We start from the raw sequence: 23,402 nt of genomic DNA on the forward strand, positions 1-23,402 counted from the left end.
TTCACAAGGGATCTGCTACCGAGAGATGATCAAAATACGCTTAAGCTGCTGTTAGTGCTACTTAGCTGTTGTGTTATAGCGCCTTTTAAAATGTACTTTACCCGAAAGCACTCCAGTACTGCTCAATGTATCTTTACTTCTTACATGTTAATGTTTTACTGTTTAATAATTTATATACTACATTTTCTTTTTTTTCTCCTTGCACTCAGTGAGTGAAGCCACTGGGTAATCAGCTAGTCATTTATAAATATTAAAAATAGCAGCAGCCCCTGCACTGACCCCTTCTGGCCATCACTCTTAAAATAAGCTAATTCTGATGAGATTCCCCGCACCATCACCCTCTGCTTCCTGTGTCTGCCCCCATCTACATGCTACACCATTTCTTTTAGTTTGATGCCGAACCTCTCATATGGCACTTGATCAGATGTTTTCTGAAAGTCCAGATAAATATTATCATGGGCTCCACTCTGGTCGTATCCTTTTGTTGCCTCCTGTTAGAGGACTCCTCACATTGTTCACAGGAAACATGCAGTTTGCAAGCAGTGATGTGTTTTATTCTGCTATTCTGTTATGGGGAAAAACTACAGCTAACCCAACTTCAGGTGTCAAATTGAGCAAGGCCCTTACCTTGAAAACTGTTCCTTGGGTGCTGTATGATGTCTGACCCTGTGCTCTGACCTCCAGAAGTCCTAAGAAAAGACAATTTCCCCTTAAGGCTTGATATAGTTGACCCAAAAAAACAAATGTCTTTCCAAAGAAGTTGCAGACATTGTAAGAGCGGTATTGGGTGGAGTGGTGGCTCTGAGGCTGGGGATCTGCACTGGCACTCAGAAGGTTGCCAGTTTGAATCCCATAAATGCCAAAAGGGACTCTGCTCTGTTGGGCCCTTGAGCAAAGCGCTATATATAAATGCAAAGAATTATTATTAAGATGTCGAGTCTCTAACACATCTTTTCATTGTTTGAAAACTGAAACTTTTGTGCACATTTTACTAAATACATTATTGTGAAAACTGAGCATTAATGCTATTATAAAGTGTACTACATGTGGGACCACTAAATTTTGAGTACACAGTTGTGTTTGCACTCAGATAATCTAGTTTAAAAATGAGACATTTCATTTTGATTTATTGGCTGTCAGGTCTACTGCAGACATTAAGGTTTATCTCGCAAGGAATCAGAAATAAATAAAGGGTATGAACGTTCCCAGTATTACCGTTTAGTAGGCTGCTGAGATTCTTGAAAATCCCTTTTCACAAACAACAATTTCAATGGAATGAATTGAGTCATCGCTTTTTCTTAAGTATAATAGGCGGAGACATTCTTTGCCTAAAGGAATCTGATTTAAAGTGGAACTTCAGCCAAATAAGAAAGGAACAGTAAAATTGCATATTACCGGAGAGCCAAATCCCTTACTTAATTTTTTAATTCAAAACATTGAAGAAAACAACTCAGTATATTTTATATTGTGGTTTCCCTGGAAATTCTCACCCCACGTGACGTAAAGTGGAAGCTTTTGTTATTTCAGGAGACAACAGAGTTTTATTTTTAGACCAAGGTTTAAGTGTGGAGACCTCAAAATGGCATGCAGAAATAGTTTATTGTATGAGGGGAATAAAATGAACGACAATAAAACAATCCTGAAATTTAACCATACTGTGTTTTTTAAACATCTGACTAAAGTAACTTCCATCATTTCATGAGCATCACTGTGCTATGGTTCATTTCATATACAGTACATTTTAATTACTGTGAATTAGTTTGCCATGAAAGAGCAGCAGGGTGTGACTGACCATAATAAAAATGCACACCTGTTAAGGTGAATTTCACTCTGTGTTGAAATTTGTTTTTGCTTTAACTTCTAGTTATTGCAAAAGTGATTCAATGATGGCATCTTTGTAACGCAAGTGATAGATTAACATTGCTTATTTGCAAGGCCATTAAAGAGTCTTTTTGGTTGTAAAATAAAGAAATCTTACTCTAAATGTTACTAACAATCATGCTAGTTGTATTTCTCGTCAGCACCGCATGATCAGAAGTTTGCCATGTGTGCAAAGAAATTGTCCTTAGACTGCCAATGCTATTATAATACCAACAACGGGAAAAGAATGTACTATGAATTCAACATCACGCATTTAATGTAACGTCGAACATATATAACGCATGCTGTGTCTGTAAAAAGTATTCACATCCTTGGAAGTTTTCACGTTTTATTGTTATGCAACCTCTTAGTTTTTTTTTGTTGTTGCCAATCAACAGAAAAATACACTTTAATCTCAAAGTGAAAACAGATCTGTGCAAAGTTGTCAAAATTAATGGCAAATATTAAACACTAAATCAGTAATCAAGCAAGTATTTGCCTTCAAATCAGTGTGCACAGGTCAGTTTTGCACATCGGGACACTGTAATGTTTGCTCATTCTTTTTTTGTGATATTACTTGAGCTCTCTCAGCTCGCTTGGCGATCGTGAATGAAAAGCCTTTTTCAAGTCCAGACACACATTCTCAGTTGACTCTGACTCTGCCTCTCCAGGACATTAACGCTCTTGTTTTGATGCCATTCCTGTGTAGTTTTCGCTTTCTGCTTTGGCTCATCGTCTTCCCGGAAAACTAATCTTCTCACGCGGTGCAGGTTGGCTGCAGACTGCTTCCAGGTTTCTCCCATGGATTTCCTTTTATTTTGTTGCCTTTATTTTACACCATTAACCGCGCACTGCATGATAATGTGCAGTGAATACACTTGACTTGAGCATTCATAGTTTTCCTACTCTAATTATGTATTAAGATTCCATCCTAACAAGCCTTCCAGGGACTGCTGCAGAGAAGCCTCCCCCACATCCCGATACTGTTCCCACCATGCTTCATGTGTTTTTGGTAATGTGTTCTGTAGTGTGGTGCTTATGGTGTCATCTGAAAAGCTTAACATTGGTCTTTTCAGACTGTAGACGCTTCTTCCTCAGTTGACATCAGAGTCTCCCATGTGCTTTCTGCCCATGTGTCTAGTGTGTGTGTGTCTTCCCCAATTTGCCACTCTTTTATAAAGCTGTTACCAGTAAAGCTCCCTGGCAACAACTGTCTGCCCGGGCTTTCCAATCTTGGCAGCTGCAGCTTGAGGCTCCTTCACATTTCTTACAAGTCTCTTGGTGGCCTTCCTCACTCATAGTCTTCAAATTTTGTGGACAGCCTGCTCTAGCACATTTACCGCTGTGCCATACTATTTCCATTTCCTCATGGTCGATTTACCTAGATATTCAGTGACTTGGAGATTTTGTTGTCCCCATCCACTGCCTTGTGCTTTTCACAGAGTTGCTTGTAATGTTCGTTTCTCTTTATGGTGTAGGTCAGGCCACAGCTTTCCACATACAGGTGCATTTATACTGCAATCGGCTGAAACCCACTGAGGTGATCTCCATTGCACTAATTATGGGACTTCTGAAACCAACCTGCTACACTATTGATGATTTAGGGGTGGACTATTAAAGAGCTAAATAATTGTGTAATTTGTATAATTAACTAGCTGTCCCCCGTGGCTTCGCCCACATAGTAGTGAAACAGGACAAACTTTAAAAATCAATTTTAAAAAAAAAAAAAAAAGTGGAATTCTGGCCAAGGGGAAGGTAGGTACGCTCCATTGTCAAACATTGGCACTGTATCTGATCCTGTTCAGTTCTGACAAGGAGAGTGTCCCCTGCGTGAAGAGAAAAGCATGTGGCCGTGATATCTCTGCCAAACACTAGCTACCCTCTAAAACACGTGGAGATCTGATCTGTCTCTCACAAACGTCAAACGTTACTCCTTAACAATCTCTAGATGATAATGTCTGTTGAACAAACCGGTACCGCTGGTTAAGCGGAGGCAAGGTGCACTCCAACAAGTGCCAAGACGTAGACCGACTCGGTGAGACTGAGGGCCCTACCCAGCTCCCCTCTCCTGAAGTCCCGCTTCCCCCTCCCTTCGGTCTGCGGCCAAACTGATATTTAGCATGATGAGAGAAGTCACAAAATCAACCGGCATGTTCAAGCAAATTATACGAAAAAAAAAAATGATCTAAATCCGTTTAGTTCTTTTGTGAAAAGCAGACAGACAGATGTTGAATTCTATCTTCTTATGTAATATGCTACCGTGGCTGTTCGTTTGTCTGTCCAGCATTTTAAATCACCTGTAGCTCGCAAGCCATTTCACCTATTGACCTGAAATTTGGTACACATACACTACATGACGTCTACTATCCGCTTTCAATGATTTTTATTACTCTTTTTAGTTTTCATTTATTGTAGAATCAACTCTTGGCAAGGCAGCCATGCGGCACATGCGTACGTGCATTGTTCTCATTCCCTACCACCTTCGCGGTCACTTCCCCTACCTCTTCATATCTTTATTCATTCTTGAGAAAGATTGTGGCGCTTAAGTGAAAAATTAAGAAAAACGTACCAAGTAATTGCAACACAAAAAAACTATCTTGGTCAGTTTTAATGCAAAAACATGCAGACGAAAGAAGAGAAGCAGTGAGCAGCTAGGGTGGAGAATAGAAGAGCTGCTCAGAAAGCAGCAAGAGCATCAACCTCTGAGCAAACGAATGATAAACGTACAGAGAAAGAGGATGAAAACTAGGAATGCTCAAGTCAAGTATAACGTGCAGTGTGCCATTAATGGTATAATATATGTATGTATATATGCATGTCTATCTATCTATCTATATCTATATAGATAGATAGACGTGTGTGTATATATAGATAGATAGATATAGATATATATAGATATATAGATATACAGTATATACAAGTATATAGATATATATAGATATATACAGTATATAGATATATATAGATAGATATAGATATATATATATATATATAGATATATATATATATAGATATATAGATATTTATATAGAGATATATATAATAGAGAGAGAGAGATATTTAGACTACTTTGCAGATATCTGGTTTTACTTTTGACATTAAAGTGTCTTTTTCTGTTATCGATGAAATAAAAGACAAATTAAACTCACTAATTCAGTGTTTTATGACATGACATTTTAAAACTTCCAAGGGGTTGAATGCTTTTTATAGGCCCTATATGCAAGAAATAATTAAGAGGTTTTTGTGTAATTAGCTTTTCAGTAATCTTGTGACCCAAGAGTAGCCGCACTCCCTAAATCTGTTGAGCAGTTCCTAACAGCCCTGTACGTTTTTGGAAGCGCGAAGGCCCGAGTTATTTAATACTGCTTGCCTTTCAACGGCAACGTGTTTTGTTTAAGTCCTGAAGAGTAGAAGGCTGTGTGCCATTGATATAAATTCTGTGCAGACTTCTCTGTGGTGCTTTGAACTCCTGAACTGAGCAGATGCTTTAGCAGGATGTTAAGTTAACAGTAGCACCCATTCCTACACTAAACAAGTTTTTCAGACTACTTATGTGCTTGTAAAACCTGTGTGGGTGAATTCAATGTCTTTAGGAGATCTTTCGAAATACTTCAGTCCAGTCTCTGTCCTGAGAACATCCCAGTGATTGTGCCGTTCACGTTAGGGGCTTCCTTGTTTATGTAAAAACAGTGCACTTTTCTCATTGCCGTTATTATTGTCTAAAAGAGATATTTTTGTTAATGAACATTTTGTGAAGATCTGTACCAGCTCATCCTGTCAAGTGCAGGAAGGCTTACAGCACCAGTAGTCACCATCATTTGTTGAAATCCTTTTCCTCTTCATTATTCACGTTCCTAATTGGTGGTGATGTGTGTGAAGAGTTAGCAGAGATGATTCAGTTTGGTTGCCATGTGGCTCTTCTATTCATTAAGATTTCACTTGCCCAACTAGAGTCCAATCATTGTGCATTACGTAACCTAGCAAGAGATCAAGTCGCCAAATCCAGCTTAAGATTTCAGTTCATTTTCAATGTGATGATAACACGTGTTTTGAGTGAGCGAATTGTCTTGCATGTGAGTATTACTACCATTCCCTTTTTTAACTGCTGAGTGTGCTTTTGGTCAGTCAGCTCTTTGTCTTGTATTTTTGCTGCTCTTTGTCACTTTCAGACTTTACATGAACGTTATAGAAAGCGACAAACTGCAAAGTACATCATTTTTGTTTTTTTCACCAGTATCAAATTGGTCTAAACTGTCCCCAGCCTCTGAGCTTTATTCACCTTGGTCTACTAAAATAATGACACACACACACATTTTTTTTTTTTTTATTTTTTATAAATGAAAGCCGCTTTTTTTTGGTATGTATTTATGATAGGGGATGTGATTTGAGAGCCTTTCAGTTGACGTATTTAGGCAGACGGCACCCTAGTTTTAAAAATATATGTGTATGTATCTGTGTAAATTTGTGAATGGTGATTTGGGAGTTATTTATAAGCTCTGTCTCTCAAGTACTATACTTAGTTTGATCTGTGTTTCCATTTAATGATTGTCTTTTATTGATCTGATGGCATGCTGGTGGGTAGCCTTTTCAAAGATGGATTAATATCTACCAGCAGCTGACGAATGAGGTAGGAATAGATTTTATTCAATTGTATGTACGTTGAAGAGACTGTCTTACAATAAAATCCCTTTGTCTTCAAGCCAGATAGCCCCTCATTGAGCTGCACACTAAAATTTTGTGAAGCTTACGTGCAGGATTTGAATACCGGTAGCCTTTGGGTTTCCTGCCAGTGATCGAAACCTCATTTTGTATGTGAGCTGAAACTTGCACTGGAAATGCTTGTTAATGGATAAGCAAGCATAAAGCTTTATATCTTACTTTACAGAAAGCATTTTAAAATTGTAAATGAAATGACAGTGGAACAAAGTTAATGGGCTTTAAATCACAAAACAAAACCAAAATGATCAATGGGCATGTACAGTATCTCATGCTCTACGGTTTTTGATAATGACACGGTACCTCACAGTATCGCTAGAGGCATAAAGGTGACACAAAAAGCCACAGTAAGTGACTCCCAATCCCTTAGCCGAGACGTGCTATGCTGTGTTTAAGGAGGGATTGATAAGAGGGTCACTTATCCCGCTCATCAGTACTCCGGAGAACAACACGGCTGGGATGCGTACTTGCAAGCAGTGAGTTGTACTGATCCAGTGAAATGGCCAGCGGCTAATCGAGCTGCTCACTTGTCACCGAGTCGGCTGCACGGCTGCACATGGTGCTGCCCGTTATGTTCTGTGCCACGCGTGCACAAAAGTAATTGAAAACGGTAACAAAGTCCATTACGACACATCACTGTCTGTGATGGCTACTGCGTAATCATCCAAGTCAAAACTCGCTTGTTTCTTTTTCAAGTTCACAAATGGAAGTTGCTAAATCAAAATCGACTGAAATTCATTTGGGAAAAAAGAAACAATGTTGGAATTTTATGCTCTCATTTGTATTTGTGGAATTGCTGAATAGCCATTCACAACCCTGAACTGGAGATACTGTGTTTGAAAATTTTATTTACTTAATGAATATGTTGACCTTGTAACACGACTTGCAACATGCAATTAAAACCAACTAATTACAATATACAGGTATCATCCATTAGTCATATAAATTACGTGCCATATTAACTTGGTAATAATTCAGTTTATTTTTGTAGGACGTTCTTCACTTGAGTGCTCTAACAAGTTCACAGGCAAAATGCCAAAATACAATCACCACATTATCAATTACATCTCTCTATTCTATAAAAAAGTCCTGAGACGATACTTTGTCACGGAGAGATACTTTCATCTCCCATGAGATGAGACTTTGTGCCAAGAGATTTAACCATGCCTGGGTCGGAAATAAAAGACAAAGAGTAGATGACAAAGTAGAACGTCGTAAAGAATTCAAAAATGTTGGCGTGATAACACATGCAGAGCAGGTTAGAGATTATAAAAGTATGAAAATTCAAAAGTCTCATTAAACTGATAGTAAAGATCGAATTAGCGCAAAGAAATGGAAATTACTACTCGATGAAATAATGGAGCAGTGAAAAGAGATTGAATATATGGACATAGGTGATATGACAGAAGTATGTGGATATTGTTTGGCTTTAAACTTTAAGTCGGTAGACTTGTAGATCGTCTAATTCGTGTTGCCATCAGGGAGAAGTAGTGTTTCTTCCCAATGAAGAGGCGTATACGCGAGAGTTAAAAGGTTTGTTGTTTGGTGAAATCCCGCGAGACAAGACTTTATGCAAAGAGGTTTGGAAGAGTCCTGTCCACATCTAAAACATTTACAACCACTCGCACAGTTCAATCATTTCTCATTTGTGTGAATGCTATTGTCAGACGCAGTTCGTGTAGAGAGAAAGAAACGAGATTAACTCACCCGCAGTTATATGTTGCGTTGTCACGCTGTACGTCCAAACACGGAATCAAAATTCTATACGATATTGATGAAAAGGTAAAAGCGAAAAGAGATCAAATATATGACAGAAGTATGTAGATATTGTTTGGCTTTACACTTTAAGTCGGAGACTTGTCGATCATCTTAGTTTGTGTTGCCATCAAGGAAAAGTAGTGTTTCTTTTCAACGAAGAGGCGTATCTGCAAGATTTGTTGTTTGGTGAAAGTGAAATCCACAAACGGGAGTGGCAGAGGCAAAGTGGCTGGTGCATAGCGCAGGCTGGGGGGTTCGCAAGCGAAGCCCCCTAGCAATACATAGACAGAGCAGTTCCATATTGATAAACAGAACTGTCCGCTAACATTATCATTGAGTTAAGTCCAGTAAGCAACGGAGGAGAGGAAGATCAAACCTCCAGTCAGCAGCATCAATGGAGAAAATAAACCTCTTGGGGGTCCTCACTGAGTTACAGCAAAATCCGAAAGACTGCGGCCACTCACACCTTCCTGGGCAATCTACAGTGGAATTTCTCAGACCTTACTTTTCCTGCTTTTAAACTGGACAAAATACATATTATAGATATTTCTGTAATTTCTTTTAAAAGACATACTGGTGTCAAAAGATTGTGTGCTGATTTACTAAACCCTACTGTTTGCATCAACTGGGTGAAAAATTGAAAGAACAATTAAGAATATTAGATAGATAGATACTTTATTAATATTATGGCTGCCCCCATCATTTCCTCTGAGTAAATAACATTTCTGTTCTTGTATTCTAAGACGAGTAGGTCTTATCCATCCACATTTTTAATTCACTGACACAATTGATTAAGAACACCGTCTTCTGTTCTAAAAGAAAAGTGCAGCAGGGTATCATCTGCATGAGTAAAAATGACTGATGTTTTCTAATGATAGTTCACAGTGGAGGTATGATAGTCCAAGTGCTAAGCACTGCGGGACACCGTATTTAACATCTGAATATAATGATGGAGTGCTGTCAGCACATTTTTAGTTCCATATTTCATATTTTCTGTTTAATAAGTCATTGATGTTTTTTTAATGTATTACTTTTTTAGAGCAAGAAATAACATGCATTTTAAGTGCATTCTTGGAATGTTGCCAGTGCTGTCCTGTAGCTTGGGTTTGACTTCAAGTTCTGACTGAAAGTTTCTGCCTTGTATTTTTTTATAGAAATTTGATGGCTAGTTTAATCTCCAGTACTCTGTCTGTGTCACTTAACATGCCATCCTTCACATTGTAGTCATGTGGGCATTAACTTTGTTTATTACGATGCTTTAAGTGAAAGAATCCATCCTTGTGGTGCAGGGTCACTGTTCACCTGAGTGCACTGAAACACATGCAGGCACACAGTTGGCTCCAGTGCTCCCATGAATGGCACAAAGCATTGGGGTGGTAAAATGCCAGGCTTAGGAATGTGTCGTTATGTCTTTCCTGCCAGTTAACAAATTTCGTACATTTGTACACTCTCAAGTCAAAGTTGCGTCGTTCTATTTTTTAACTCCTTATATTAATGCAAAAAGATGCAGTTGGTTGTTAGTAGTTGTAGATTTTTAGATATGTATTTATATACATTTATTTTTTTTAGAAGAGTACTCTATAAGGATATGCTGCTAAAGTCTTGGTGCCAAACACCACAGGACACCTTCAGAGGTCTTGTGCAGTCCATGCCTCGACAGGTCACAGCTGTTCTGGCTTCATGAAGGAGGCCTGCATAATATTAGAAAGGTGGTGTTTGGTATTGTTGTGCTCATCGGTGTATATACACTTGCAATAGGAAATAATCAACCTCACCCTGAGATTGTCCGGGCTGGCGCCTTGGCCTTTTCTTGGAGCCTCTTCAACCCAAAACTGCTGATAGTCATAGACAGAGATGAAGCAGGCAAAAGGGAACACACACATCCAGAAAGGGGTTGGTGCAAAAGGTGTCAGTGCTTTTTATTAAAATCAATTTAACAAAAAAACTGTTCCAGTAGCGTAGTGTATCAAATTCTTCTTCTGATAAATAAATTAATCAGTGAAAGTGGAGGGGATAACAATCCAATAAATAAATATTTATTAAAAATGAGGTTAAAATCACGATACAGGAATCTGTTCAAGAAAACACTCAAGCCTTGGTGCATCTTTTCTAAAATCGACATCTCTGTTTAACTCAGACATCCGTCCAACACTCGCAGCCAACCTTTCATCACAGGCTCAGGTCACTGCAGTCACATGGGCTCCCAGCAATGTGCCTCACCAAGCCGCATCTCCTGCTGCCACTCCTATATGCAGTACATCTCTCTCTCTATATAAAATTAATTTAATTAATTATTTATTTATCAGGGCTGTTGGAGACAATTTTGGGTACCTGGGGTCGGAATTGGCAAAAATGTACCAACTCGTAATAAATTTAAATTGTAATGAAAAAAAAATACAGCAAGTTCAAATGTCCCATTTCACAAACAATAGTCAGAATTAAGTACTTATCCGATGTAAGAATAAAGCCCGGTGCATTGTTGTGTTACTACTAGTGGGAAGTTCAACTGAGCTATTATACAGCCTGACATTCACATATTGTAATCTGGATTAGGGTACATTTCAAAAAGTGTTTTCATTTTATTTCAGATATAATGTAATGTGTTTAACAAGTTCATTTGAGTGTAAACAAGTGTAATGATGGAGGTGGAGGTGTGTGCTATGGCCTGATGTGTGTTCAGCGGGCCTTGTCTTTTGTTTAAACTGGCCAATATGATAAGAGAGTCAGCCTCCTAGCCAGTAGTTCTGTGGTTAAGTGACGTGTATGTTGCCTTCCTTTAATCAACATGGAAAATACTTTAACATGTTAAATACAGAGGAGTCATAGTTGAAGGATTTATCTACCCACTCTACAGCCCATATATGTGTGTGTGTATATGTGTATATATATATATGTGTGTATATATGTGTATATGTATACATGTGTGTATGTGTGTGTATAGATATAGATATATAGATATAGATATATAGATATAATAGATCTATCTATTTATCTAATTTCAAAAAGTCTCTCAAAAAGTCACGTCTCGTCCCAAGTTTTTTATTATTATTATATATATATATATATATATATATATATATATATATATATATATATATATATAATAAAAAAAAAAACTTGGAATGAAGTCGCGTGAGACGGAGACTTTTAACATGAGTTTTTTTTCAAGTCACGCCATACTTAACAACCATTTTCAAACAATACCACGGGCATCTAACCTCTCAGTTGAGTGAATGCTTTTGGCAGACACACTTCCTGCACACTCAGTTCTTATAAATTTTATCAGGACTATAATTTTATACGTTCTAGATGACACGTCAACAACTAAGCAAAGAAGAGTAAGCAGGGACAAACATTCGAAAAAGTTGGGCAATTTATTAGAGAGAAACTAAATTCACTTACGCGCAGTTATACTTTGCGTTTTCAAACATGGAATCAAAATGCATTGTGATCTTGAAGAAAAGTTAATTCCAAATATTTTACTGAGGTTTTAAAGTAAAAGTGAAAATTATGCATATGTAACAATTTCCATGAAAATGACAATCTCTTAAAATTGTATATCTAGTTAACTAAACCCAGTGATGAGCGAGCGAAGCAATCAGGGGGCAGAGTCCCCTAAAATATATACACACACACACACAGTACCTGTAAAAAATATTAATCTCCTTGGCTGTGTTCACTTTTTGCTCAATATTTGATCACATTGGATTTATTTTGGCTTTTTTTCGCTGAGATAAAGTTTCAGTTTGACATCAGTGAGTCCTTTTCTGGGTGGTCACGTTTCTATTGCGTTTACCTTTAAAAATAAAACAAGTGCCTGATAGATTCTTTTTGTGTATTTTGTAAAAGCGCAGTAGTTGTGGAGTAATTTGCCAAAGCTTTTGTACTTGCATCATGGGCAGGAAAAGAATGGAATATCCGAGTGGTGTGGAATTGAAATGAGGCCTTGCAGAGCGTTGCCAATCAGTACCGATTCAGTTTCACATCTTTGAAACTCGCCTGTGAAGATTTTAAATTTGCATGTGATGCAGAATGCATGGGGCATTTTAGATTTATTTCACTTTTAGATCTTTGTTGATGGTTGAAATGTGAAAACTGAGGTGTGTGTGTGCTTACTTTCATAGGAAAAAAAATAATATTCATAGCTTAAACTTGAAAACAGGTCACCCACCTGAAACTAAGCCTGTTCAGGCCCGGCCAGTGCTTGGATGGGAGACCATCTAGGATAAGCTTGGGTTGCTGCTGGAAGAGGTGTTGGTTAGGACAGCAGGGGGAGCTTACCTTGTGCTCTGAATGTGGACCCCAGTGCAGTGATGGGAACACTGTGCTGTACTTCAGATGAGATGTAAAGCTGAGGTCCTGACTGTCTGTGGTCATTAAAGATCACTTTGGAAAGAGCAGGGTGTATCCTAAATTGCCAACCATGGCCTGGTCATTCTGGCCCCCTAATTATCCCTCGTGTTTAATTGGCTATCTCTCTCTTACCAATTCACCACCTAACAGCTCATGTGTGGTGAGTGTACTGGTGCACAAATGGCTGCCATCACATCACCCAGGTGGGCGCTGCACATTGGTGGTGGTTAAAGATTCTCCCCACTGTCTATGTAAAGTGCTTTGAGAAGTGAATAAAGGAATAAGTAAAGAATTAGAATTCTTATTAACATGAACTGTATCTGTATCTCTACACAGACACGCACACTTAGGCCTTGTTCACACGGGCGTTAAGGTTTTGGATAAACGAACTTGCTCTGAACGACCTAGACGTTTATGTTGCATTTTGTGGTGGCGATCAATTGACTTCTACACCGGCGTTCGTTTGTCTCTGTCTAACGCCAGCCTGCAGTCCAAATTGTAGTTTGTGTGTTAACCTGTGGAGGCAGTGTCGGGAACTGGATATGAAAGCCCTTGTCGTTTTATTTGAGGTGCCTCCTTTCAATATGGACCATTTTGCTATGTTAGATATTAATCTTCTTGTTTTAAAAATACTTGTAATACGGCGACATAAGGAGAGAAAAAATCGCCACCGCTACTAAGTTCATCCTCTGACTGCACAACGTCGGGTTAAAGGAAGTTTTTTTGTGCTTTATGAAGAAATGCGAACATTTTCACGAAAGTTTAATTACTGTCGGATGTCGGTTTCCACTTTTGATTGTCTGCTGCAGCTGGTGCAATGCCACATTGCACGCCGATCAACCAATATGCGACTTGGTGTTAGCCCCGAAGAGAGACTACTTGTCACTTTGAGGTAAGGAAACAGTAGTCGAGTATGCGCTTACACCGGTGTTATGCACTGAAATGCCCCCCCTACCCCCCCGCTCCTCAGAAGTGTAAAATAAACGCGCAGAAAACGAACTAGAAGCGGTTTCCTTGCGTTCGTTGGGTTTTGAACGCCAAGAAAAAGCTGCATGCAACGTTTTTTTGATGCCGTATAAATGCGCAGCTGGACAAACGCACGTCACCAAAGCCCGTGTGAACACTCTCATTGACTCCTACGTATAGAAAACACTCGGCGCTTGATCCACGCTCACCGAACGCTACGAACGCAAAAAAAACGCTTGATTTTAACGCCCGTGTGAACAAGGCCTTACTCAATATATACATTATGTTTTAATTAATTGTGGACCAGCATTTGTAGGCAAGCAATTCAAGACGGCCTTTCTGTACTGCTGACCACCATATCTTTGAATCTACGTGGCAGCTAAACTTGACTGAGAGTTAATTGTCATCTTGGTGGAAAGAGACTGTGATATTGTGGCAAAATCTGAACTTCACAGAGTGTGTCAGGATACAAGTTTGTTGACGTGATTAGCTCTAATAGAAATCAGTCTGTGTGTGTATGTGTGTAGATTAGAATAAATAAACTTTATTAATATATATGTAAATGGGGAAAAAGGATCCATAATTACTGGAGTGAGAAGATTAAAGTTGTGTGTTAGCCTTCAGACCAGCAGCCCAGTTTGTGCAGTGAGTCATTGCCTTTTTTGCCAGCCACAATCAAACTTGTCAAATTTAATTTTACCCAGTGATTGAAATGCAGCATCACTTGATCAGGTCACCTTTACAAAGCTTGTGGGTCACATCAAGACCAAGGCCTTCTTTGGTCGGATTTCTGTATATTCCATAATGCCAAGGGTATTGCCAGTTGTAAGAGACTGGGTGGAATGCTGCATGCTGGTAGTCTGTCTGTAATGTATGTTGTAACAAACGAGCTGGACAGATGACTCCATGATCTGGTTGCCATTGTGTGACCACAGCACAACCAACACATCAGACTGGTCCCTGTGAGAGGGCATGGCCAAACTACCCTTGCTCAACAGGAACAACTGCCAGCAGAAACAATGCCTGCTCTGTGCTCTCCTAACCTTTGGAATGCCCAACATCTACTCACATGACCCTCAGCCAGTGGTCAGCAGTGAGATTTCACGAGGTAATGCCACCCCCACCTCCCCCCCCCCACCACCACGACCACCACCATTTCAGTTAAGCTGATTATACCAGAGTTGTCAAGCAGTAGTGGCTGCAAGAGGTCGGTGGTCACACAATTTATGGAAGGATTCCCAGTTGACTTTTGGTGTTGTACACAATTGGCATTGTTCTCTGCTTGTTTGTGCTGTGCTGTTTTGTTTCCTATTGTTCTCATTTGTTTATTGTTATTGCAGCAGTGAAGGTTGACATTTCAGTCCAAGTGTTGGCTTTTTTTATGTTTTCCTCCCCTAGAGTGTGTGTGTGTTTATACTGTGTGTGTGTGTGTGTGTGTGTAGATATATAGATACACACACATAGTAAAAGAATGAGTCTCAACACACTGAAAAAGGTTTGGAGCAGCCACCTGTATATTGTCCCTGGCTGCAAAAGGTTTAAAGAAATAAGAGGATGCTCTCAGGTTGAGTTCCCAGATTGAACTGAACTGGTTTGGAAAAGATGGAGATTTTATATACTGTAAACAGGAAGTGACGTCAGTCTGGGCGCCAGAACAGGAAGTGACGTTAAATCGGGCAGGTTTTCCTGTATTTGGTCTGCAGAGATAACAGAAATAGGTTTAGAGCACCGTGCCACCCCCGGCCTGGCAGGTAATCGCCTCCATTTGGTCCACTCGGCTCGCTCCTAGTGGCACGTGTGTGACAACATATATCAAGTATATACATATGTACATATATAGATATAGAGATATGACAGATACTCGTGTGCTGTTTACAACTGAGTTGAGGTGATTCATACTTATGACCAAGGACCACAGGAAAAATTGTTTTAATGTTCTAGAAATTTCCAAAACTAACCACAGTAATAAGCCTTTCGTTATGAGACCTTGTAAAAAAAAAAAAAATAATAATAATACTAAATAAATAATTGTTTTCTGACTTTTACTTTATTTTGATACATTTTATTAATCCCCGAGGAGAAATTGTCTTTGCATTCTTGGTGTGCCCTTTAAGGTTTGTTTAGACTGGCGCTGCCCCACATTCTCTACACACACTCTAATTCTGACTTATTTAATCCGCACTGCCTTCCTTACACCAGTGTTTCTCAACCTTTATGGTCCCACATCCCAGTTTTGCCTTCTTAACTTTTTTTTTTTAATTTTATTGGTTTTATTAAAATCAAATAATGTTCCAAACACAAGTCAGGTTTTACAAAAAGGAAAAAAAAAGGTTATAAACAAAACAAAAATATATACGAGATGTGATCAAAAAATACGGTGAATGTTTTAAAAAAAAAGAAAAAGAAACATTTATTGCAGTAAAAGATTTCCAACTGCTAGTCACCCTCAGAATACTCTCCTCCACTTCAAATGCACTTATCCCAACACTCCTGCCACTTCACGAAGCAGTTCTGGAAGTTTCCTTTCGAGAATGTCTTTAGTTGGGCTGTCGTTGCTGCCTGGATGTCCTCAATGGATTGAAATCGTTTGCCTTTCATGGTCATTTTCAATTTAGGTAACAACCAGAAGTTGCACGGTGCCAGATCTGGTGAATAAGGTGGATGCCGACACAGCGTAATGTTTTTGCTCGACAGAAATTGTCGTACTAGAAAGAATGTGTGACAAGGAGTGTTGTCGTGATGAAGAATGAAACCGTTTCAACATTTTCCTCGGTTATTGAAGTTGAAGGACGTCCTTATCTTTTCTCATCTTCAACTGAGTCAGATCCATTACGAAATCGATCGAACCACTTGAAAACGGACTTAATTGTCGGTGCGGTGCCACCATAAACCGATTTTAACATCTGATGGGTTTCCTGAGCTTTTTACAATTTGAAACAAAAATTTATGTTAACGCGTTGCTCGATATCCGTTATGAACGGCAAACTTGAATTCAACAGTGGCTCACAAACGACTGACGATATCAAACGAGTTGAAACTGGTGATAAGATCGGCTCTAAGATGGACCGGCAGTGAATTGTTTGCTTTCACCGGACTTTTCGATCACAACTTGTGTGTGTGTGTGTGTATATATATATATATATATATGTATATATGTATATATATATATGTATGTATATGTACAGTATATGTGTATATATGTGTGCAATTTTTGAGGTCTTGTAATTCCTACAAGAGCAAGATACATTTTTTTTAATGTAACATCCTTGCTATAATCGTAGACCACCCACCACAAATGGTTATTGTGTTCATCCTAAGTTCTGAGTAGCGAGACTTCACAAGTGCGAGAAAATTTCACTTCATGCTGGGAAAGACCCTTTTTGAATTTTTTTTTAAATGTATTTATTAGTTCAGGAGATATTTGACATCTCAAAAAGGCTTCCACATGCTAAAAAAAGGTAACAGCCACCATCTCTGAAGTGGGCTAGCAGGGAGCAGGTAAACGGGGAAAGAAAAATGAAAAATTGTTTTTGGCCATCAAGCAAACTGTACAAATGAAGGGGCCATTTTTATTTATTTATTTTTTGTAGCAACAGCTTTTTTCAAAAATTGAACAATTCTTGACAGGATGACCGTGCTGCCCGTCAGTGTTTGATGTTGGTCGCACTCGGGTCTGCACTGCCCGTTCCCAAGTCATTAACAGCACAGCCTGGGGCCAGCAAATTAAAAATTAATCTTACACATGAATGTCTATGAGTGGAACAGTCTGTGTGTGTCTGTCTGTCTATCCGGACTGAAAGTGCCAGGCTACAGCATGAAGCTGAAAGAGCTGGCAAGGCAGCCCCAAGTTAATGAGTCGGACGAAGAAAGAAGTGCAAGGCTACAGCAATGAAGCTGAAAGAAAGCGACTCCGCCATCAAAGTGAAAATGCCGATGAAAGACAAACTCTCTTAGCCATTGATAGACAAGTGAGGCGAGCACATCAGCAAAACGAAACCCACCGACTCTGCATTTCAGTTTCTTTTCTGATGACTTCAGTAGTTTCTAGGAGCCTGGGCTTTTTACAGCACGACCTTACACAGCCATTTAGTATATAAAAATAAAAAAGTACTTTTGGACAAGGTAATACTGTCGAGGCACAAAAAGGATTTATAGCTTTGTACTAAAAAAGCTAAAGTCAGTGATGAGGATAAGATTGAGAAGGAATTGTCCACACAGATGTGAGTTGTCTGTGGTCCTGAGCTGAGCAGCATCAGTCTAATAATAAAACCAGATGCCCTCTAATAAATTATAATAATAATTATTATTATCTCTACATTATAAAAAAAAATCTTGGAAGGAGACGAGACGTGACTTTTTCAGAGAGATACTTTCACATCCCGCCAGACGAGACTTTGTGCCAAGAGATTTCACCAGGCCTGGGGCCAGAAATAAAAGACAAAGAGCAGATGACAAAGTAGAATGTCGTAAAGAATTCAAAAACGTTAGCGCAATACACAAGCAGAGCAGGTTAGAGATAATGGAAGTACGAAAATTAAAAAGTCTCAAAAAAAAAAGGATAGTAAAGATGACATTAGCGCAAACAAACGGAAATTATTACTCAGTGAAATAGCAGAACAGCAAAAAGTGATTGAATCTTTGGACATGGGTGATATGACAGAAGTTTGTAGATATTGTTTGGATTTAAACTTTTAAGTCGGAGACTTGTGGATCGTCTAATTCGGGTTGCCATCAGGGAGAAGTCGTGTTTCTATACAATGAGGAGGCGTATCTGCGAGAATTAAGAGTTGTTGTTTGGTGAAAGTGAAATCCACATACGCGAGCGGCAGAGACACGAAGAGGCTGGCGCATATCACAGGCTGGGGGGTTGGCGAGCGAAGTCCCCTAGTTATTATTAGACTGATAAATTCAAGTTGGCATTAAAACCAGATGCCCTTACATCAAAACCAACTTTGATTTCTCTATGGCGTTTAATGAGTATTTACTCAGATTTGAGCTTTTTGATTTTACTGAGCAGGGGCAGAAGGTTTTGAATAAGATGGATGTTTTGCTCAATAGAAGGTACAGAACATTTCTGGCAAAGCCCCTCTTAGTGGGGGGCTCTTGTACAGAGAAGCTCAGCTCCATTGATTTTATTTGATTGACGGCTTGTCTTTAGTACAGCAGCACTGCTGCCTCACAGTGAGGACACCAGGGTCCCGTGACACCACTGAATCTCCCAGGGTCTCTGAGGGTTTCCTCTGGTTGCTCCCCGACTGTCCAAAGATGTGCTGGTTTGGTGAATTGGCCCGCGTGTGTGTGTGGGGACTGGCGCCCTCTCCAGGCTTTGTTCCTGCCTTGCACCCTATGCTGAAGCCACCCAACTGCCATTGCCAGCCTGGATTTAGGAGGGTTGTAGTGATCAGAAGCCGCTAAGATTCACACCGTCGTGAGTGACGGTGATTTATTTATTTTACTCGAGGGTTACCAGGGACAACCCCAGCCTTGGCACGACACACACACACACTCACACACTACAGAGACAACAAAGAAAAACACGCTGGGAATTTAAACGATAAAAAAGTATAATGAAATTAAATTAACTAAAGGAAAACAATAATACCACCCCTAATCCCTTCGGCGATATTACATTTAACAGATAAACACGACAAACACGCAGTAAAGTCCATGCATGAAATGAGCAGCGGTGAAGTTAAGTCCAGCGATTTGCGTGAAGAGAGGGAAATGGAAAAACACAGTCCTACCGGTAATTGTTGAAGTATGATGACAGATGAATGGTTCAGGAGCACTCCTTCTTCCGGGTAAGCCAATGAATCCAGACACCGACCTCAGTAAACAGTAGACAGGTAGACCAATGATTCCAGACCCCAACAAACAATACAATCCAGGACACGAAGATGTATGGCAGAAAAACGGCAGGCAATTCAACAGATAAATACAAGCGCCAAACAAACAAAACCAACTTTTTTTTTTTCCCTTCAACCCCTGCCCTCCTTTTAAACCCCTCTGGCCACCTTTGACCCCCAACAGCCCCTGAAAGGACTGCCGGGAGATGCAGTTCTAACTAATGGTAGCACTGCTACAGGGTTAGAGAGTGGCGTGGGATTAGAACAGAAGAGGGTCCCAAAGCTGTGAATCTTCAGGTGTGGCAATGGCTCCGTGCATGAAGTCACCTGAAAAGGGAGGACGCTGACGGGGTGGGTTCATTAGAGCCATTTCAGTTTGCCCACCAACACAGTATTGGGACTCTGTGATTGGTCAGACACTAACCCACTTAGTCCAGAACAGGACTGCAGGGGTCTGCCGGAGCCTACCCTCGCCAGCATGGGGCACAAGGCAGGAACAAACCCTGGAGAAGGCGCCAGCCAGTCCATCGCCGGGCAGACTCAGTGGGGTTTAAATGGCTTTTATTATTTCCATAAGAAAAGAGAAAGGTAAGCATTGCCCGTTAGTCCAAACATCCAGAGAGGCAGGAATGAGAATCCTAAAAAGCTGAACCAGCGGGCAGACATTTTTGCGACCTGCTGTCAGTGGGATAGGCAGGCGACTCGCATCTTTGGGTTCCGATCGCAGCTTTTCTGGTTTATTTAATAAAGTATCTATCTATCTATCTATTGATTATATAGTGCCTTTCATATCTATCTATTTATCATATAGTGCCTTTCACATCTATCATATAGTGCCTTTCACATCTATCATATAGTGCCTTTCACATCTATCATATAGTGCCTTTCATATCTATTATATAGTGCCTTTCATATCTATTATATAGTGCCTTTCACATCAATCTATCTATCTATCATATAGTGCCTCTCACATCTATCTATCTATCACATAGTGTCTTTCATATCTATCTATCTATTACATAGCGCCTTTCATATCTATCTGTCTATCTATTTTTGAATCTTTAATGGTATCTTTGTCGTCTTCTTTCCCCCCCACTACAGGCTGAGGAGCAGTTGAAAATTGTTGAAGAGCAAAGAAAAATTCACGAGGAAAGGATGAAATTAGAACAAGAAAGGCAGCGTCAGCAAAAAGAGGAGCAGAAACTCATTCTGGGCAAAGGGAAGTCGAGGCCCAAGCTGTCCTTTACGTTAAAGCCGAGTGAATAAACTGCAGCTTGTATACTTTTTTCAAAACTGTGTATGGTAGCTTCATGTTGAAGTGTTTTTTCTCCGGAAAGTCTTGACAAGTTGGCTTATACTGATGTGGGCTGTGCTCAACAATCTTTCTTAACGAAAAGAAGCAAATGATTTTAAACGGATTTTCCTCATTCTGATGTTCAACTGGCAAAAGGTCTTTCTCTCATCCGTCTCGAACAGTGGACCCCCCACCACACCACCCTTTTTTTTTATTAATTTCTCCTCTTCCACAATTTTTTTTTTTTTATTATTATTTTTTTTTTTTTTGCACCAAACAAAACTGATGAGAGATTTTCTTTTTGTGTTCTTAAGATCCTGTGTGATGTAATGTAACGTAAGATAATGTCATAATTAAAAGATGCGGTTGTTCCATCTTTCATTTTTAAACTTTTTTTTTTTTTTTGGGTTGATGAAATGGGTACGTTACCCCCACCCACCCCTCATCCCTCTACCCCAATATTGTATCTGTAAGTAATAAGATGTTAAATTCTATTACACTTTCTGCAATGGCAATCCTGACCCAGGTAAGGAAATAACTGCTGCATGTTGGGAGGGTGGGCTGGGGTGGGAAGGAGGGAGAAGAATTTTTTTTTTTTTTTATTATTATTTTTATTTGGCATTGTTATTGGATATTCCCCCAAGCTGATAATAATCACAAATGAGAAATAAAAAGTCTCTACTTGGAAATGTCTTTGTCTCTGTGTGTGTGTGTGTGTGTTGTGTTTTTGCTTGGCTTTTCTCTCCATTCATACAGTGGGTACAGAAAGTACAGTATTCAGACCCCCTTCAAATTTTCACTCTTTGTTATATTGCAGCCTTTTGCTAAAATCATTTAAATTATTTTTTCCCTCATTAATGTACACACAGCACCCCATATTGACAGACAAAAAAAAATAATTTTTGAAATTGTTGCAGATTTATTAAAAAAGAAAAACTGAAATCTCACCTGGTCCTAAGTATTCAGCCCCTTTGCTGTGACACTCGTATATTTAACTCGGGTGTTTCCAGTTCTTCTGATCATCCTTGAGGTCCCCTTCATTTGAGTCCAGCTGTGTTTGATTCTACTGATTGGACTTGATTAGGAAAGCCACACACCTGTCTGTCTATATGAGACCTTAGAGCTCACAGTGCATGTCAGAGCAAATGAGAATCATGAGGTCAAAGGAACTGCCTGAAGAGCTCAAGAGACAGAATTGAGGCACAAAGAAGAGGGACGCCACACGCCTGGGCAAACTGGTGAGGAAGGCAGGCTCTACTGTAGGCATGGAGCTGGACAGTTTGACATCCGTGGCAGAGCGACGGGCGCTGAGCAGACTCCTGTCAATCATGGAGAATCCACTGCATGCACTGAACAGGATCATCTCCAGACAGAGGAGCAGCTTCAGCGACAGACAGACTGAGGAGACCCCACACTATGCGACTCTTCAATTCCACCTGGGGGGGTAAACGTTAACATTATATTATATAGTGCCTATCACACTATCTATCTAAGTGACAACTGTCCAAATTGTGCCCACCGTGTCAATATTTTGTGTGGCTGCCCACCATTATTTTCCAGCACTGCCTTAACTCTCTTGGTCATGGAGTTCACGCGAGCTTCACAGGTTGAAGAATCCTCTTCCACTCCTTCATGACATCACGGAGCTGGTGGATGTTAGAGACCTTGACCTCCGCTACCTTCTGTTTTGAGGATATCTCTCTCCACCCCCCACAGATGCTCAATAGGGTTTTATGTCTGGAGACATGCTTGGCCATTCCAGCACCTTTACCCTCAGGTGTGTTTGGGGTCGTTATCATGTTGGCATACTGCCCTTCCGGCCCAGTTTCTGCTTCACTATGTCACAGTACATGTTGGCTTTCATGGTTCCCTCAATGAACTGTAAGCTCCCCAGTGCCGGCAGCACTCATGCAGCCCCAAGCCATGACACTCCCACCACCATGCTTGACTGTAGGTGACACACACTCGTCTTTGTACTCCTCACCTGGTTGCCGCCACACACGCTTGACACCATCTGAGCCAAATAAGTTGATCTTGGTCTCACCAGCCGCAGAGCAGGTTAGAGATAACGGAAGTGGGAAAATTCAAAAGTCTCCAAAAAATGAGAGTAAAGATCGCATTAGCGCGAACAAACCGAATATATTAGTCAGAGGCGAGATAACGGAACAGCGAACAGAGATCGAAGATTCAGGCGCTGCACAGGCTTTTAAACGTTCGAAGCTCCGCACAAAAGGCAGACCACGCAGCACCAGCGACAGCAGCAGCCGCAAGTCAACAGCTTCTCGACCAAAGAGGAGGTGAAAGAAACGCCTGTTACTTGCGTCCCAATGCATCGCCGTTTAAGAAGGCTTTCGGAGGAGCGGCCGCGTCTTCTTGATGTGTGCTCAGTGCCCCTCTTCACAACAGCGCCCACTGCTGGCGGGTGAAGGGTAGGCAAGCGAATGGCAGGGCGCGCGTGAGGGTTAGCAAAGAGAAGTTAAGAACAAACCAAAAAAAAATGTTTCCCAATGTATCACCATTTAAGAGGGGCACCAGCAGGGGGCAAAGCCCCCCTATTATTTATATATATCTACACTCACCTAAAGGATTATTAGGACCACCATACTAAT

General features: G+C 40.1%; 1 protein-coding gene across 1 annotated transcript in view; it reads left to right on the forward strand.

Moving 5' to 3' along the window:
• The window catches only part of arglu1a (arginine and glutamate rich 1a), a 43,132-nt gene extending 21,908 nt beyond the window's left edge, over positions 1-21,224 (forward strand). Inside the window, exon 4 of the mRNA XM_039745932.1 lies at positions 20,601-21,224. Coding sequence (XP_039601866.1) covers positions 20,601-20,765 — 165 coding nt within the window. The 3' untranslated portion in view covers positions 20,766-21,224. The remainder of the gene's footprint in view (positions 1-20,600) is intronic.
• Positions 21,225-23,402: the final 2,178 nt, after the last annotated feature.

The sequence above is a fragment of the Polypterus senegalus genome, chromosome 2 (genome assembly GCF_016835505.1).
Source record: "Polypterus senegalus isolate Bchr_013 chromosome 2, ASM1683550v1, whole genome shotgun sequence".
In the NCBI taxonomy this organism is placed as follows: domain Eukaryota; kingdom Metazoa; phylum Chordata; class Cladistia; order Polypteriformes; family Polypteridae; genus Polypterus; species Polypterus senegalus.